This window comes from Pipistrellus hanaki, assembly GCF_964339955.1.
Source record: "Pipistrellus hanaki genome assembly, chromosome: 6".
In the NCBI taxonomy this organism is placed as follows: domain Eukaryota; kingdom Metazoa; phylum Chordata; class Mammalia; order Chiroptera; family Vespertilionidae; genus Pipistrellus; species Pipistrellus hanaki.
In genome coordinates, this window is record NC_140508.1 from 64636950 (window position 1) to 64656759 (window position 19810).

Genomic DNA, 19810 nt, shown 5'->3' on the forward strand with positions numbered 1-19810 from the left:
GGTTCTGATCCAAGATCTGCCATTTAGTAACTGCTAAGATTCTGTGGGAGGTTTTTTAAACTTGGCATCTAAAGTGATTTATGAAAGCTTAGACCTTCTGGAGGCTATATTATATTTTTTAAATTAATAATAATGAATACAGGTGTGCCTCCTTATCCCAATGATCCCTGCCCTTCCTTTAAAAAGGCAGCAATTTTTCTGCCCTGGCTGGTTTTTAATCAATCATCTGAGTAGCCTTTTAAAAGTTAGTATTTAGCCCTGGCCAGATCACTCGGTTGGTTAGAGCGTCATCTCAACATGCCAAGGTTGCAGGCTCGAGTCCCAGTCAGGGCACATACAAGAATTCATTTCTCTATCTCTCTCTGTGTGCCTCTCTCCCACCTCTCTTCTTTCCTCTTTCTCTTCTCCCTCCTCCCCCTCCTCTTTCCTTCTCTCCCACTCACACACATACACCCACTCTCCTGATGATTCTGGTGTGCTGCTTTTAGTCCTGTGTTAGTCAGACTTGACTGAAAAGAAACACCAGGCCTTGGTTTCAAATGCTTCCTAGAACTTCTGATTCAAGTGGTCTGGGTTGGAGAATTGTGCCTTAGGCTGTGTCTGTATTTTCAGGTCATCTGCACATGAAAAGGAATGTGCTCCTTTGTGAGAAAGGAAGGTGATGTTATTGCCATGAGGAAGGCTTTTTGCATTATATCCAGCCTGCCTGCCTAACCTCATCAGGAGAAAAATCATACATGGCCTCTTGTTTAACTTTCTTATTGAAAAGCATGTCTGGAAGAGCATACTTTGAGGTAGATTCTGGTATGGTGGAATATTGGTGCTTTTTCTGTTTTAGATTTGAAACTTTGAAGCGGCTGGCTGGCTGACTGTCCTGTGTATCTCTCAAATCCAATGGCTGTCTCTTGCTATTATTTTTTGGACTGAATAACAACCATTAAATGGAGAGACACCCAAGACAGCAGAGATATTTTTGGAGTATATTTGCTGGCATCCTTCTGGAAGGGAAAAAAAAAAGTTCTACCTACTGAATTGTCTGTACCAAAACTTATAAGCAGTATCCTGGCCAGTGTGGCTCAGTTGATTGGAGCATCATCCCATATACCAAAAGATTGTAGGTTCAATTCTAGGTCAGGGCACATAGGTAGGTTGTGGATTTGATCCCGGGTTGGGGTGTGTGCAGGAGACAGCCAATCAAATCAATGTTTCTTTCTCATCCTTCCCCCACCTCTCTCCCTTCCACTCCATAAAATCAATAAAATACATATACTGGGTGTCCCAAAAAATATATACACACTTTGAATAACGATTAATTCCAGTGTGTTAACTCTGAAAAGAAAGAAACATCATTTAAGCTATTAGCTGTTAAGTGTATATACATTTTTTTGTGGACACCCTGTATATAACAGCTTTGAACATGTGACCCACATTTGTATCCTGTGTTTTTATCCCAGGAGAAAATACAAACTCAAATGAGTAATGCTGGGAATTTTGCTGTCTGCCCTGTGTGTGAGCTCAGTTTCCCGTTCTTCACAACAGGCAGGTTCCTTCAAAGCTGCAAGTATCAGAATCAGCTTCGCTCCCTCCCTAGGTGATTTATGCTTGTGGTTTTTCTCCAATTTCAGAGTTGGTAAGACATCACTCATGAACCAGTATGTGAACAAGAAATTCAGTAATCAGTACAAAGCCACAATAGGAGCAGACTTTCTGACAAAGGAGGTGATGGTGGATGACAGACTAGTTACAATGCAGGTAAGCACACGTCTCAACAAGCCTCTTTAGTTCATTGAATCTTAACCCTTTCTTCATGTTGAGACATTTCCTCTTCCTGTTCTTCAAATCCTATTATATTCATGGATCATTTGCTACAGGTAGAATTGCCAGATAAAATACAAGACACCAAGCATGTTTCAAATATAGTGTGAGACATACTAAAAATTTAACTTGGACTTTCTAGGTTGTTTTGATTGCTAAATTTAGCACAGGTCCCTACTTGTGTCTCCAAAATACCTAATTTGTCTCCCGTCTAGGTTCTTGCAGCAATCATTACATAGTTTTCCTGTTTTTCTAGATTATTTTAATTTGTTTTATCGATAGCTGCCAAAGTTGTATTTCCGTTAAGCCAATCTGGTTTTTTTGTTTGTTTTTATTTGTTTGTTTGTTTGTTTGTTTCATATATCAGCTTGATTTTTCAGGGGCTTTATTTTCTACAGTTAGGATAAAATATAGATTCCTTATATGGGTTTTTGAAAGCCTTCGCATTCTGGCTACAAAATATTCTTCACTCCTGCTAGTTTCTTCCAACTCATGTACACATGACTGTGCTTCTATTGAGGCCACTTTGTCACATATACACCTTTCCTAAAGTCTCCACCTTTTGTCTAGATGATGTTTTGAAACTTCTTCCTTCATAGAAGTTTCCTCTCCATATTATTAAAATGACGTCTCCAGCCGAAACTGGTTTGGCTCAGTGGATAGAGCATCGGCCTGCAGACTGAAAGGTCTCAGGTTCAGTTCCAGTCAAGGGCATGTACCTTGGTTGTGGGCACATCCCCAGTAGGGGGTGTCAAGAGGCAGCTGATTGATGATTCTCTTTCATCAATGTTTCTGACTCTATCCCTCTCTCTTCCTCTCTGTGAAAAATCAATAAAATATATTTTAAAAATAAATACATACATACATACATAAAATGACGTCTCTGGATGACTGAGTTTCTAGAGTTAAATACATTGTATCCTAGCAAGCACAGAAATGTTTGAATGATACAAGTTATAGGTGTAAGTTTTTACATGTGTTGATCTTGAGCTATGACATGATCCCAGAGAGTAAGGATTTGATAATTTCTTTTTTATTATATTTTTTTATTGAAGAGAGAGAGATAGAAACATCAATGATGGGAGAGTCATTGATCGGTTATCTCCTGCATACCCTCTACTGGGGATTGACCAGATCAAACCTGGGACCCTTCAGTCTGCAGGCCGATGCTCTATCTACTGAGCCAAACTAGCTGGGGCAGGATTTGATACTTTCTTGACTCACATTCAGGACATAGTCATTCTACACTGAGTGGCCAGGTTATTATGATCTCTGAAAGTATAATAATCTGGCCACTCAGTGTACTTCTCTTGAGTACCTCATTTATTTGATATTAAAGATACTATAAATCATGCACCTGATCCATTTTCCCTTTGCACTGGCTAATAGAAAGCTCAGGGCAAACAGGTGGTTGATCTCCAGCAAAAGTACCCATTTGAGATACAAATACACTGAGTGGCCAGATTATTAAGCATTCAGAGATCATAATAATCTGGCCACTCAGTGGGGAGGGAGGGTATGTATGGGGGGGGGGGGCAATGTTAAAATATGTACACAGATAATAATTTAATAAAAAATAAATTAAAAAAAATAATAATAATAATCTGGCCACTCAGTGTAGAATAACTGTGTCCTGGATCTTCCTTCCTCACCTCCCCCACACATGTACCTGGAGATGTTCATACTATAATTCAAATTTAAAGAAGCCAAGCTTTAAAAAGTGTCCAGATTACAGGAAAGAAGAGGGAACTGAAAATCAGTGATAAACTCAGGGGCGCCTGCTGTGGTGATTTGCACTTGTATAACAGGAACTTGAGTTGTATCAAAGCAGAGAGAGGAGTTGTGACTGTACAAGGTGAGGGAGCTAGAACTGAGAATCTCCTTGGAAACCTCTGCACCCACACACTTGTCTAGGACTTTGGAAAGATGTGAAAACAGGACCAAACACCTTGACCAAAGAAAGTGGCAAAGCTTGTGTGTGAAATATAGGCGTGGGGCTTTGCCTCCTTGTTGGAGAATCTCAGTCCCAGTATGCTCATTTGTGTATTGAGTTTATACTCTGCACACAAATCTTTGGAAGAATGTAGAATAAATCCTATCGCTGTGGGCAAAAACAAAGATGAGATTACCCTGTAGGGACACTTATAGGCCATAGACATAAGATGAGCTCATAGCCACATGAGGAAATAATATACCACAAAAAATGTTCACAATGACTAGAGACTTTTGAAAAAGGAATAGAAACCCAATGAAAGGAGATACTATTTTTTTAAAAATGGGGATATGGAATACTTATAATATAGAAGTGAAAAAATAGTGATTGAAATAAACAGTAAAACTGCAAATTAAAGTAGCTGAAGAAAACAGTAAACTGTAAGAACTGAGCAGACTGTCTCTAAAAAAAACTCAAAACTGCAGAACACCTTAAAAAGCAGTTGTAAGAGCAATTAGAAAACCGGTTTGAGCAAAAAAAAAAAACCGGTTTGGCTCAAGTGGATAGAGCGTCAGCCTGCGGACTGAAAGGTCCCAGGTTCGATTCCAGTCAAAAGCATGTATCTTGGTTGCGGGCACATCCCCCAGTAGGGAGTGTACAAGAGGCAGCTGATCGATGTTTCTCTCTCATCGATGTTTCTAGCTTTCTATCCCTCTTTCTTTGTCTCTGTAAAAACTCAATAAAATATATTTTAGTATTAAAAAAAAATATATATATATATATATATATATATGTGTGTATATATATATGTATATATATTTTAAAAATAAAAAAATAAAATAAAAAGATACATTTATATATATAAAAAAAAGAGCAAGTAGAGAGAAAAGGCAGATTACTTATAAAGGACCAACAGATAAGTTCTCAACAGCAACAGAAGACAGAATGAAATGGAATACTTTTGGGGTGCTGGGGATAAAGTACCCCTGAAGATTTTACACACATGTGCTGCTTCCAGCACCAGGAGAAACGGACCTAGAGAACCAAGCTGTGGTATTGCTAGTCTTGTGGACTGATTCATACGTCAGAGCCTAGCCCCTCAGGGCTGGGAGCCATTATACTAGAGTCACACACACTAGTAATCTGGGATCCTGGAGTGCTGGAGTAAACACCATCTGGAGAACCACAGGGCACTGAGTTGAGTCCAGAAAGAGTGGATTAGAGAATGTGTTCCTGAGAGGTGAACAAAAGGCCGGCCTTTGTGCTCTCCCCCTCCCCCCCTTGTGCTTTTGCAGCCAATTTAAAAGACTTAAAAGTAAATGAGCCAAAACCGGTTTGGCTCAGTGGATACAGCGTCAACCTGCGGACTGAAAGGTCCCAAGTTCAATTTCAGTCAAGGGCATGTACCTTGGTTGTGGGCACATCGGGGGGGGGGGGGGGGGGGGTGCAGGTAGCAGCTGATCGATGTTTCTCTCTCATCAATGTTTCTAACTCTCTATCCCTCTCCCTTCCTCTCTGTAAAAAATCAATAAAATATATATTAAAAAAAAAAAGTAAATGAAAGCCATCGTCTTTGGACAAAGGCATCATCTTCCTAGATCTTGAGGATCCTCACATATTTTCCAGGAACTTTTAGCAGCTTACAATAAGAGATAATCCAAGTAAGAAAACAGGCAAGAAGAACAAGTGGAAATGGTGACTTCAGAGTGTTTTTATATTCAAAGAATTAAGGCAATCTCACACTTCTGCATAGAAAAAAACTAAAGTCATGTAGGTTAGTATAACTTCTGAAAATGAAATACAGTAACCAAATGTTTAAAATTCTGAGATTTTTAGTGGCAGGTAAGATGAGGCCTGAAAGGAAGAATCGGTGATTCTCTCTCATCATTGATGTTTCTATCTCTCTCTGTTTCCCTTCCTCTCTGAAATCAATAAAACTACATCTTTGAGAAAATGAACATTAAAATGGCAGTGTTAGTATTTATTAGAGTAGTAGGTATATTTTGAATGTAGAAAAAAAAATGTTTCAATTAAAATATTAAAAATTTGAAAGATCACAACCATGGAAATTAATTCTGGAAACTTGCTAGGAATAACTGCCCCCTTCCCCAACTTTTCAACTTAAAAAAAAAATAATCTTACTTTGCCTTCCTTGTGTATCTGGAATTCCAGATACCCATTTGCTTCCACCCAAGAGTTCTCACATAGTTCTCCTCTTGTGATTCTATCATAAAGAAGCAATCTGGCTGAAACCGGTTTGGCTCAGCGGTAGAGCGTCGGTCTGCGGACTGAAAGGTCCCAGGTTCGATTCCGGCCAAGGGCATGTATGTTGGTTGCGGGCGCATCCCCCGTAGGGGGTGTGCAAGAGGCAGCTTGTCGATGTTTCTCTCTCTTCGACGTTTCTAGCTCTCTATCTCTCTCCCTTCCTCTCCATAAAAAATCAATAAAAATATATTTAAAAAAAAAAAAAAAAAGCAATCTGGCTGAAACCGGTTTGGCTCAGTGGATAGAGCGTCAGCCTGCGGACTGAAGGGTCTCTGGTTCGGTTCCGGTCAGGGGCATGTGCCTTGGTTGCCGGCACGTCCCCGGTGGGGGGTGTGCAGGAGGCAGCTGATCGATGATTCTCTCTCATCGATGTTTCTAGCTCTCTGTCCCTCTCTCTTCCTCTCTGTAAAAAATCAATAAAATATATATTTTTAAAAAGCAATCTGAAATATAGGAAAGGCTTTTATGTTAATGTTTATTATTAAATTACTTATAATATGGAAAATTGGCAACAGTGTTTTTGTATAAAACAAGAATGTAGTTATTCACTAAGTTTTCCTACTTTTTGAGCAACAGTAAAGATGTGAGCTGTTGCTGGGGTGAACACTGGTGTTCTGTGGGGCAGAGGAGTGATACGAGAGAGCTTGTGGAGTGAAGTGTGGTATAAAGTTTCAGCTACATAAAACCCTACCATGTGGGTACTTAGAATAAGACATGAGTTAGTGAAGATGTTTTCTGGGTAGGCGCCAAGTGATTGAGTTTTTTCTTTTGATTATCCAAATTACATAACGATGTTATTTCTCTAAGGAAAAATATTTTATTTGTCCAAGCCTACATTTAAAATTTTTCTTCCCTATTTTCTCTTTTTAGGAGTAGTTGTCTCTTTCTATTTTTCTTATTCTCCCCCACTTTAGTCTTTTTTTATGAGAAAAGGCTTACTTTGTCACCCTTAGAGATATATATTCAGTGTAGAATGTTGAAAAAACAGAAAATCACAAAGGTGAACATCACCAACAGTCCCTGATCTGTCAATAGAGATCCTATTTTGCCTACTTTGTATTTACTAAATGCTTATTATATTAGGGGCAGGCAGGATTTAGTCTGCCCACCCTGCTGAGAGGCAGATAGAATAATTAGATTGGAATTTGACTTTTATTGCCCTTTATCCTTATATATAAGCCATCACCACATCATCATTTGAGTGGCTGCTTCCATTACCCAGTCGTTTGAGCTATATGCCACATGAGGACATTCATGACAGCTTCCCAACTCCATTCCTTCAATCAGGGCCGATCTTTATGGCTGCTTGGACATGTCCTATTGTAGAACAGTTCTTCCCAGTGTGAGTAGTGGAGTATTGGTTAGAGTTGCCTGGGAAGGGAGTGAGTTACTAGAGTCAGGCTCCCTGCTACCAGAGGTGTGTCCAAGAGTCTGGTTCGACCATGTGGTCATGTACTGATTGTGGAAGGCCATGTACATTAGAGGAAAGGATGAGGTGGACTTCTCAGAGCTGCCCTAACAGGAGTAACCTTTGGACTTCTGGGAATTATTATTCAACAGAAAGCTGAGATACGCTCCCTGCCCAGCACTGACATTGGTAACCAGAATAGCTCCTTCCAACCTGCCATTAGCCTGGTCTACTTTTGACCAATCTGTGAGAGAGAGTGTTCAGCCTATGTAGTTGGGTTGCTTTATTGAAGCTTCTTAAAAGGTGGTTTTTTTAAATATATTTTATTGATTTTCTTACAGAAAGGAAGGGAGAGGGATAGAGAGCTAGAAACATCGATGAGAGAGAAACATCGACCAGCTGCCTTCTGCAATCCCCTACTGGGGATGTACCCACAACCAAGGTACATGCCCTTGACCGGAATTGAACCTGGGACCCCTCAGTCCACAGACCGATGCTCTATCCACTGAGCCAAGCCGGTTTCAGCTCTTCAAAGGTTTTAATGCTGCCATTCCCAGTCTTCCAGTGTTTAAGTTATGGCTCTGCTTCTGTTTGCCACTGTCATCTGAGCCAGTTCCCAACAGTAAACCTACGGTCTAGAATCACACAGTATGTTTTAGGACTCCATTTGGAGAGCATTTTAGGCGGTATTGGGTTTAGAACATCATGAGCTTTGTTTAACTTGGTAGTAATAAAGAAATATTTATCACATAATACTGCCTTGTCCTACTTCATTGCCATTATGCATATTTATTTACATAGTCAAACAAGCAGCCTACCTCATTTTATATCATGAGGTTTCTCCTACCTGGAGGGGAGCTTAGTCTGTGGCCTGGTGTAGTTGACATGTTCTCCCAAGTGTTCAGGATCACAGGGAGGCAGGACTGACTGCCTGAAAAGGGCTTCACAGAGGAGCTCAGCCATCCTTTTGCAAAATCTGATTCTGGATATAAAACAAGTGGCCCAATCCATTCTCCATTTGGTTCGAACCCCAGGCCTTTGGGGGAGTTGGCTGGTGATTTGGACATAAAGTTGGAATTTACTTGGGTTATGACAGTGGTCCAAATTTTCATGTTGTCCTAAGTGGTTTTCGTATAAACAGACTGTAGGTCCAATAGTTGAAGAACCATGTCAACAGGAAGTATCTGCATGCTGCTTCTGACTCAGGCACTCTCCTAAACCAGGTGGCTATTCCTCAGAACACTGTCATCTCTCTAGGCTGACCAGGTGGCCCTGTCAGAGATCTAGGTCAGTGAGAAATCCGCCCTTGCTCTGAACCTAGCGTGTCAATGTATGATGAGAACCTTGCGCTGGTCACTAGTGTCTGGTGTTCTTTTGATTAAAAGCTAGCTTTCATCTATTGTCTAGAATGTGTACTTGTTGTCTTTCCTTTATCTCTGTCAGGGGTTTTTCTTTGCTTTGATTTTTATTTGAGGTATAAATAAAACATAATAAACAAGCTGTTTGGTTGTTGTTGTTTGTTTTTTTTAGATAAACTATATGCAGTGAAATGCATAGATTTATATATACAATTTAGTGAGAAATCATCTCTCTATATTCACCCCCAGAATACATAAATGTTCATTTTTATACCGTATTTTCCAGCATATAAGACGACCCCCTAATTTTACAGTTAAAACATAGGTTTAGGCCTATATTCGCTGTATAAGACTACCCCCCACTTCCAATCTGAGCAGAATTTTTACTAGAACACAGTGTAGCTTCGGGTACAGAACATGTATAATTTGCATGCATAAAAAGCCTGCTTGGATTGGCCAGAGTCAGAGAGGCGGTCTATTAAAAAAAGAACTGGTGTTGCCTCGGAAGTGGGGGGTAGTCTTATACAGCGAATATAGGCCTAAACCTATGTTTTAACTGTAAAATTAGGGGGTCGTCTTATACGCCGGAAAATACGGTAGTGTGAATTTTACTTAAATATCTACCAATGTGACTACCACCTGGATTAAAATAAAAATATTTAGGGCCCTATATTTCACATTCAATGTTACCCCTCATAGACACACATACTCACGTTTACGCTATTTGTCTGAATTGTTTTAGATACTCTGGTAGTGAAATCTTTTCCTGATTCTGAAGTCGCTTGTCTATGGCTGGCTCTGTAATCCATCTCACATCCTCTGGCTTCCCTCACTGCTGGTGCTTCTACCCCAAGGAATAATGTTTTGTCTCCCACAGATCTGGGACACAGCAGGACAGGAACGGTTCCAGTCTCTTGGTGTGGCCTTCTATAGAGGTGCAGACTGCTGCGTCCTGGTATTTGATGTGACTGCCCCCAACACGTTCAAAACCCTCGATAGTTGGAGAGATGAGTTTCTCATCCAAGCCAGTCCTCGGGATCCTGAAAACTTTCCTTTCGTGGTGTTGGGAAATAAGATTGACCTTGAAAACAGACAAGTAAGTGCTAAATGTGGTGGGAATCGTAAATGTGGAGGCTTATGAATCTACCCTCATGTAGGTTATGGCTGTCGGATCATAGAAAAAGCTGTCTTAAAGTGACAGCTAAGTTTGGGATGGCAGGTGCTGTTTTCAGCTTTGATTGGTATAATGCCACATGCCTCATGCCTCAAGTATCAGTACCCTGTATGTCTGTGTGCCTCCATCAGGGGTGGAGGAAGGAATGGCTAATGAGTTACGTGCTCAGCCCTTGGAATGGGGTCTTGCTGTCTAACTTGGAAAAGGCATGCCATCTTGTCTTCCCTGTGGTGAAATAGGGACTGTGAAGTCTGCAGTGGTGTTCCCTTTGAAGTAATGCCAGCAAAGCAGCAAGTCCATGCTGTGGTGCTGCCTGCATTGGCCACCTCTCATGGTCCGCCCTAGGAAACAATTTGACTTGAGGCTATGTGGTATTTTGCAATTTGGTCTTTTGGATTTAAAGACAGAATTACCCTGGCAAGTGTTACTGACTGGTTAGAACAGGGGTTGGCAAACCTCGGCTCACGAGCCACATGCAACCCTTTGGTCCCTTGAGTGTGGCTCTTCCACAAAATACCACGTGCAGGTGCACACGTACAGTGCGATTGAAACTTCGTGGCCCATGCACAGAAATTGATTTTCGGCCTGGGCAAGTCTGTTTTGAAGAAGTGATGTTAGAGCACTCAAGGGGCCAAAGAGTTGCATGAGCTGCAGTTTGCCGACCACTAGGTTAGAGCAAAAACCTGCACACCAAAGGGCCTGTGCAGGAAGTAACCAATTGATGTCTCTCTCAGACATTTATGTTTCTCTCTCACCCTTCCTGTCTTCCATTCTGAAAATCAATGGAAAAAATATCCTCAGGTGAAGATTAACAAAAATAAATAAAGTCAGAATTTAACTTAACTTAAAAGTCTGGCTCATTCGCTCTTTTTTTTTTTTTAACCCCCTAAAGAGGCCCTGCCCTGCCTTTTTTATTTTTTATTTTTTATTACTGAGAGAGAGGGAGAGATAGAAACATCAATGATGAGAGAGAATCATTGATTGGCTGCCCTCTGCAGGCTCCCCAAGGACCAAGCCTGAAACCTGGGCATGTGCCCTGACCAGGAATCATACTGCAATCTCTTGGTTCATAGGTCAACGCTCAACCACTGGCCCACGCCAGTCAGGCTGCATTGTTAATTTGAAAGTATTTCCTCTCCTGTGAGAGACACTTGCTTCTAAGGGACCGTGTGAATTTGAAGGGTTCTGTGCTAAGCCCAGAATTGTTCTAGTATTTTCACGTGAGAGTGTGAGCTACCCTTAGACCAGCAGCCTGTAAGGATCAGGGCACAGGAGACCTGGTTTAAATCCCAATGCTGGCCCAGCTGGCTCTGATATTGGGCTATTATCATTGGCCTCTGAGCCTCAGTTCCCTTTCTGCACTTAAAAGGAGGGAATTGGGTCCAGCTGGCATGGCTAAGTGGTTTAGCATCAACCTATGAACCAGGAGATTGTGTTTCAATTCCCAGCCAGGGCACATGCCTGGGTTGCAGGCTCGATCCCCATTAGGGGATGTGCAGGAGGCAGCTGATTGATAATTCTTTCTCATCATTGATGTTTCTCTCTCTCTCTCTCCTCTCTGAAGTCAATAAAAATATATTTAAAATAAAAGGAGTTAGATTTTGTCATTCTCAAGTGTTCTCCCAATGCCTCAAGGACCTGCCTAGATCTTCATTGGTGTAGAAGATAGCTTTGAGCTTTGAGTAAAATTACTCTGGTTTACTTTCATGTATCATTTCTCTTGGGAACATAGACTTTTTCTTAATCATAGCTAGGTTTATTTCTGACCGTTGATCTCTTTTTCCTAAGTAAATTAGTCCTGCTCTTGTACCTGAAAATAGCCTGGGGTAGGAGAACGGAATTAGGATGTGAGAGGCAAGAGTGTTGTTGAGAGCTGCAGAATTCTTTGGCACGTTGGTGTGTGGCACAGGTGACGTAACATTAGCAGTAATGGGGAAGGGACTGCAGACCTTAAGACCAAGCTGTTAGGCATTTCCTGAATCCCCAGGAGAGACGATTCATTTCTTCCTGGGCTGGCTTCTTATTCCCTTCACAAGTTGCTTTTATGTGTAGCAAAGGGTCAAAAGCCATGGGTTGTAGACAGAACGGGCTTTGAGTTTGAATCCTAGCTATACAATGCATAGCCAGCAGGTCTCTCCATCCCCAACCCACTGCACATCCTCATGCCTGTGCTACCTGTAGGCTAGGGACTAGAATCCTCCCTGGGAAGGATTGAGTCAGTGCTAACTGCTTCTAATGTGAGTACACATACCCTGCTTCCTCTTCCAGGTGGCCACGAAACGAGCACAGGCCTGGTGCTACAGCAAAAACAACATTCCCTACTTTGAGACCAGTGCCAAGGAGGCCATCAACGTGGAGCAGGCATTCCAGACGATTGCACGGAATGCACTTAAACAGGTGGGTCTCTGGCAGCTGTCTGGCTCCCTGGGTGATGACTGGCCATTGACCCAGATCCTGCCTGGCTTCCTTATTCTATATCTTCTTTCCTAGCCGACTCTCTTTTCCATGTAGCCAGGAAATGTTTATATGGGAAGTAATGGCACATTCTGCTAAAGCTTCTAGAAATGCCACTTGTTCATGAATAACCTGAATAATGCAGGGCAGTGAGGACTTCAGCGGAGGCTACCCTTGTTTGGCTGGGCATGTTCTCGTTGTCTTCCCATGCTAAGGAGATCAGGCCACTTGGAGGCCCCTGTTGGGATTACTCCTGTTTATGGAGGGGATAAACTTGAAATTGAATCCCAGTTCCATCCCCCATCATCAGATCTAGTTGATCATTTATGAGCTTCCATCTCCTCATCTCTAAAATGAGAATAGCAGGTTTGCACAGTGGTTATACTGATTAAATGAGACGGACTTTTGTCATCAGAAAGGTTAACCAGAAGCTCTAGGAATTTATTCCTTGAGTAAAATTTTCCTGCATTTTCCTTCTTGTGTTATTCACTCAGCTACTCACAGATAAAATGGTAGGTGTTGTCATGGGGGAGTTGAAGGTTTTTCATTTTAGCAGCTTCATTAGGGCCAGTAAGGCAAGTCATGAAGCCCTGTCAATCATGTGTGGCAGTTAGGCACAGATTGAGGGGTTGTCGGAGGGGAGGTGCACATCGGGCAGGCGGAGAACATTTGAGGGAGCACATGGTGGTGGTCAAGGGCCAGCGGGTTCTGCTTGCTCCAGGAAACTATAGATGGCAGCCGGTCTTAGAGAGAAAGGGCTTCGGACCTGTGAGCAGGGAGAGATTTGGAATGAGTTGTCCAAAGACTAGGGGCATTTATTCCATAATGAAAAGGGACAGCCCTCTCCAACGAAGAATTGGTCCACCCAAAATGCCAGGAGACTCCACTGAGAAATACTGATACAGCAGGAAGGACCTGACCAGGACGCAGGCTGCCTTTTTGTCTCCTTCTTTCCCCCTGCCTGTAACCCACTCTCACACTTAGATTAATAACCTATTGTTTTTTTCCGATTGCATGCAAAACTAAATATGTATGAGAAATTGTTTTCCACCAGTTCCCTGTTGACTACCATCACTGTTGGAGTTTTTCTCTTCGAATATTGCTGTCTTGATAGCCTTACTATATTGCTTGTATTTTATAAACTAGCCTCTCAGGAGTGAGATTGTTAAATTTAAGAGATATATCATTTAAGAGATGACACCAGATTGCTTTCCCCGAGGTTAGTAATACTTTAGTTCCCACTAGCAATGCAAGTTTTCTTTTATCTCCTTGTCAGCAGGTGGTAGGCATCATCTGTAACTCTGCTGACACTCTGCCAACCTTTGGGTTTTACAGGTAGCCAGCACAGCACTACCTGGACACCTGTCAGTTCTCATGAGCTCTTTGTGAACTGAAATTAACTTCACCCATATTGGAAGTAATTTTTCCCCCAACTCTGCTGTTTTATATACTATATATAAAGTATAGGGTATGTATATAGATATGTATACATACATACATCTCCTTATACATAGGGAAAAAGTAATTTTTTAGATAGGTATGTCATTTTAAATTTCTGGGTTTCCTATGTCTAGCTCACGTGTTTTCTTATTCAGGTGGAATTTATTTTGGCTTATGGCAGGAAACAGAGACTCACCTTTTTCTTTCAGAGGGATAGCCAATTATCTCAAATATTAGTAGGTAATTGTTAATTAAACCATTTTCCCCACTGGGTTGAAAAATTACCTTTGTTATATTAAAATATACACACACCGGTCTTCCCAGTCTGTTCTGTTATCTGTTCTTTGACTATCATTATAGTATGTTCTGACCAAGTCTCCCTTCACAGTCCTGTTTATGTATGGGTTGTGTGTGTTTTTTGTTTTTTGTTTATTGGCAATTTTGGTACATTTTCCATTTAGACGAAGACTAAGGATTTTATTTTAGTTCCACATTTTTCTTTCCTCACCCTTCCTGAAAATAAAACCTTACTGAGATTCTGATTGGAATTGCATTATAGCTGTTGTATTAGTTTCTTCCGGGAACGATAACAAAATACAGACTGGGTAACTTAAACAACAAAATTTTATTTTCTCTCAATTCTGGAGGCCAAAAGATCATAATTAAGGTGCCAGAAAATTCTTTTTCTCTTCATCTCTTCAGACTGCCACCATCTTCCTTTGTTCTCACTTGGCCTTTCCTGTATGAACATGCAGAGGGGTGGGGAGAATAGTGGGGAGAGACAGAGAGAACTCTGATGTGTCTTATAAGGGCACATTATCTTGTCAAATCAGGGGCCCCACCCTTACAATTTCACTTTAACCTTATTACTTTCTTTTAATCCAAATACGATCACATTGGGTATTAGAACTTCAACATACTCATTTTGAAGGGATACAAACATTCATTCTTTAATAGCTATTTTAGGCCTTGTGTTATATGCTTCAGTAAGATTATCTAATTTTTCAGAACCTTTGCCTTTCATATTAAATGTATTCCCATGTACTGGTGGGAATGTAAAATGGTGCAGCCACTTTGGAAAATCGTTCCTCAAAAACTTAAACGTAAGATAACCATATGATCCAACAATTCCACTCCTAAGTATATACCCAAGAGAAATGAAAACAGATTCACACAAAAATTTGTACTCAGATGTTCATAAAAGTGTTATTTATAATAGCCAAAGCGTGGAAACAGTCCAAACGTCCATCAAATGAAATGTACAAAATAGGCAAATCTGTTAAGAAAGTAGATAGGTGGTTGGCAAGGGTTAGGAATGTCAGGTGGAGACAGGGCGCTCGCGCTCGCACGCGTGCGCGCGCTCTCTCTCTCTCTCTCTTTTTTAACTTACTATAGCTATTGTGAATGGAGTCATTTTCCCAAGGGAACTTTTAATGAATAGAAACATTCCTGCTTCAAACTCCAGATCCTAAGAACAGTTCCTGGCACACTGGTTGGTACTCAGTGCTTAAGTGACAAATAGTTTTCCTACACTAAGAAGTAGAAGCCTGCTCCCCATTGGAAAAATGTTAATTCAGCAAAAGTCCCACTAAATTGCCACAGTCCCTCCTTACCACATATGGTGATAAAATTCATCCACAGCCGGTTTCTAAACATGCAGCATTTGGAAACAACTCTCCTAAACCTTTGGGGGTAAAAGAAAAGAGACCCTAAGTCCAGAAAACTGAGTGGCAAACAGAGAACTGGAGGATTGTTTGGAACCGAGAGGCAGCTAGCACTCGGCTTTAGCTCACGGTTGCCTGTAGTGTTGCCCAAGTCCAGGCATCTTCTTTTTGTGTTGGTGACTAGACCACACTGAAAGCACCTGTGAGCTGGCTGTGGTCTCCCAGCCACCAGATTGTGATCTGAGGCAGGGCCTCTGTCCTGAATGCCCAGTGTTGATTACTGCTGTTCCTGTGAATTTCTCTCTTCACATTGTCCTGGCATTATCACCAAACCTTTCTTCCTCTTCCTCAGCTTTTGAGGGTTGGGTGCCTTCTGCCAGAGCCCTCCCTTCACTGCTAGGTCTGTCCCCAGTCTACCCGCTGTGCCCAGGTGGAAATATGCCACAGGGATTCCCCAGTGCCCTGAGTAACAAACCTTTCTGTCTCTCTCTTTACCAGGAAACAGAGGTGGAACTGTACAATGAATTTCCTGAACCCATCAAACTGGACAAGAACGACCGAGCCAAAGCCTCGGCAGAAAGCTGCAGTTGCTGAATGGGCAGTCCGAGCAGAGCACAGAGCCCTTCACAACCAAGAACACACTTAGGCCTTCCAACACAACTCCCCTCTCCTCTTCCAAACAAAGCATACACATAACGTAATCTCATATCCAGCTGCCAAAAGAAACCCCACCAAACACACTCACCTCTCCATACAACACACACACACACACACACACACACACACACACGAGACACAGCAGACAGACTCCAGCAGCCCAGGCCTGTGGTGACTCCATTAGGGTCTGCTCACCCACTGCATCGCCCTCATGTGGCAACAGGATGGGCCGGCTGTAGAAATTGTTCTGGTATAGAGTTGAATCAGAAGCCTATTCTTTTCGTCCACCAGGAAGAGAGAACTGTTTACAGTTAATCTGTGTCTAATTAGTTATCTTGATTTTTTTTTTTAAAAAAAAAACGGTCTTGTGATCTTTTTACCCCATCCCCTCCCCCCTCTGTGAAGGCTATCACTTGGGAAGGCTGGTGCCCCATGCTTCATTACAGGCTCACACCCAGTCTGATCAGGCTGAGTTTTGTATGTATCTGTTAATGCTTGTTACTTTTAACTAATCAGATCTTTTTACAGTATCCATTTATTATGTAATGCTTCTTAGAAAAGAATCTTATAGTACATGTTAATATATGCAACCAATTAAAAATATATAAATTAGTGTAAGAAATTCTTGGATTATGTGTTTAAGTCCTGTAATGCAGGCATGTAAGATGGAGGGTTGAACCCTGTCTGGATTGCAGATTGTTACCAACTCAGAATTCAGAAATCCAGCTAGAGGCAGTATTCTGTACAGTAGGCACAAGAATTACGTATGCCTTTTATCAAAGACTTAAGAGCCAAAAAGCTTTTCATCTCTCCAGGGGGAAGCCTATCTAGTTCCCTTCTGTATCTAAAATTTCCAAAAGGTTGATTTGCATAATACAGTGGTGTGTGCAGTGGATAAACGACTGTTGTTAAAATTCTCATCCCCCCCCCCCCCTCCACACTTTGAAACTTCCCATTAGATCAGCATCCTGCTTATATGAGGAAAAGGAAAATCCTAACAGATCTGTCCTAGTGATTTTACCTTTGTTCTAGAAGGCACTCCTTTCAGGGTTGTGGCATCCTTAGGTTAGCAAACCTTTTTCTCCTTTTCCCCCCCTTCTCCCCAATATTGCCCGTTAATGCTTAACCTGTTTCTTTGGTATGGAACCCTGGCAGTTTTGCGCCCTCCCTAGGATCTGCCCCTGCATTGTAGCTTGCTTAACGAAGCACTTCCGTTTTTTCAAAGGTCTACATTCTAGGGTGTGGGCCGAGTTCTTCTGTAAAGAGATGAACGTGATGCCAATAAAATGTAACAAGAGCAAAGACCATCTGCCTTTTCCCTGTCTTTTTTCCTCCTAGACCATTGGCTCAGCAGACATCGTGCTAGCTAATCATAACCAATGCTTCATTAAGCAGAAGAGCCCCCATAACCGGGCACACGTGGCTCTTTGAGACAGACAGGCCTTCTTGTATCCAATCCTGCAGTACCTATCCCTAGTTTGGTTTTTTGTTTTGTTTTGTCTTTTTAATCATGGTATTGGGGGAGGGGTGTCTGGATGGAAAACATATTGGCCCTTTCAAGGAGCAGCGACAAACTGCTGGTGACCTGTGGACCAGGCACAGCCTGAATGTAACTTAGCCTATGTGTTGTATTGTGTTTTGTTTTTTAATTGGTGTATTTTCTGGTCCTTAGAATTACATAGTTCTGGATTTCTGATCTTTTATAGGAGAGAGATTTGGCAGGGAGGCCCTGTATTCTAGCATATGTAAGCCACCAACTGCAACTGAAGAGAGGCCACCTAGAACCAGTTTTATAAAGTACAGTGTTTTGGTCAGTGGGTGAGTGTAGGTTTTGCAGAATTGCCATGTTTACATAGCTCTTGGATTCTACTTTGGTGTAGAGTTTTGGGTTCTCAGGCTCCTCAGTTGGTTTCTTGTTCCTGTACTTGGTTCATACTTCTTGCATTAAAAATAACATTCTTAGGAGCTCACCATTATAATTCCACCATGGATAAGGGTTTGTGGCTTAAATCTTCTCTGGTCCCATTCCCTGAGCTGGGCCTAACTGGTGTTCTGTTTGGTTTCTAGAGAAACAGATCCTCTCCAACTTCGGGCTATGGTATATGGACCTGGTTTGATGCTCAGCTCTACAAACCAGGCTTCTGTTCCTTTGGTCTTAATCTTGAACATGACATGAAAATGGAACTTGACTTCTGATCTTGACCATCATTCTAAAACTGATGATCATTCTAACATTAACCTACTTTACCTTGAAATAAGCTTGAATGTAACCTTGTAGGTGGCCCTGATCCCATTAAATAGTTCACCCTAATTTTAATCTTGATCGTAAACTGACCTTGACTCTGATCTTCACCCTCATCTTGTTACTGATGGCCATCCTATAAACATGGTCCCCTTGAAATGCCATTGAAACGGACCCTTGCCCAGCCAGCATGGCTCAATGGTTGAGCAAATATCCATGAGCCAGGAGGTCACAGTTCAATTCCTGGTCAGGGCATATGCCTGGGGTTGTGGGCTCGATCCTTGAGAGGGGCATTTAGGAGGCAGCCAATCAATGATTCTCATCATTGATGTTTCTATCTCTCCCTCTCCCTTCCTCTTTGAAATCAATAAAAATATATTAAAAACAAGATACGGACCCTAATCAATCCTGACTGAAGTTAATATTCAACTCTGCTTACACCCCAATCTGGGACTAATCAGCCTAATATCCCATCAGCCCAATGACTTTGATTTTATCATTATTCCTAAATTGTGCACATACACACTATGCTCATCTAAATTTGGTTTTATCTATAGTGAGAAGCAATGGCTATAACTGAAGTTGGAACTAATACACTATCTTTTTCCATATTCCTACTTAGATTCACCATAAATGTGCTTTTGAAAGAAGTCCATTTGCTTCACCAAGCAGTAAGGATTATTTTCAATTATACTCCTGAGGTTCATTTGAATTTGCTCTACCTCCCAGAAAGAGTGTGAATTGAGATGAATGTGTGTTGCTATATTTACATTCATATGTTTGCTCTAACAATAAGTCACTTTTTAATATATTTATTGATTTCTGAGAGGAAGGAGAGAGAGAAACATCAGTGATAAAAATTGATTGGCTGCCTCCTACACACACACACACACACACACACACTGGGGATCTAGCCCACAACCCAGGCATTTGCCTTGACTGGGAATTGAACTGTGACCTCCTGGTTCATGTGACCCCTGAGCCACACAGGCCCGGCAGCAATAAGTTACTTTTGAGAAAAATGTCTGGGAATGGATTTGTTGCACAAACACAAACTCATTTCAATACTTCTGCTGGTTTGATCCAAACTCACAGTATGGATGTGAAATACTGCTGTGCTTACCTTCATCTCAGTTTATTCCAACAAGCTATGGATCTGATTATGTGAAGTTGTCCTTAAAATTGACCCTTATTATGACTACATCAAAATAAAAAGCTTCTACACAGCAAAAGAAACCAACAAAATGAAAAGGGGGCTCACTGTATGGGAGAACACACTTGGCAATGATACATCTGAAAAAGGGTTAATATCCAAAAAATATAAGAAATTCAAACAACAAAAGACAAGCAATCCAATTAAATAATGGGTAAAGGACCTAAATAAACATTTCTCCAAAGTG

At 41.4% G+C, this 19810-nt stretch overlaps 1 protein-coding gene across 2 annotated transcripts in view; it reads left to right on the plus strand.

Annotated features, from left to right (window-relative positions):
• RAB7A (RAB7A, member RAS oncogene family) overlaps nucleotides 1-16515 on the plus strand; it is a 35201-nt gene extending 18686 nt beyond the window's left edge. For both annotated transcript variants that reach the window (XM_084886948.1, XM_084886947.1), the window contains 4 exons: nucleotides 1626-1752; nucleotides 9657-9875; nucleotides 12222-12350; nucleotides 16010-16515. In XM_084886948.1, coding sequence (XP_084743074.1) covers nucleotides 1626-1752; nucleotides 9657-9875; nucleotides 12222-12350; nucleotides 16010-16105 — 571 coding nt within the window. In that variant the 3' untranslated portion in view covers nucleotides 16106-16515. The remainder of the gene's footprint in view (nucleotides 1-1625; nucleotides 1753-9656; nucleotides 9876-12221; nucleotides 12351-16009) is intronic.
• Nucleotides 16516-19810: the final 3295 nt, after the last annotated feature.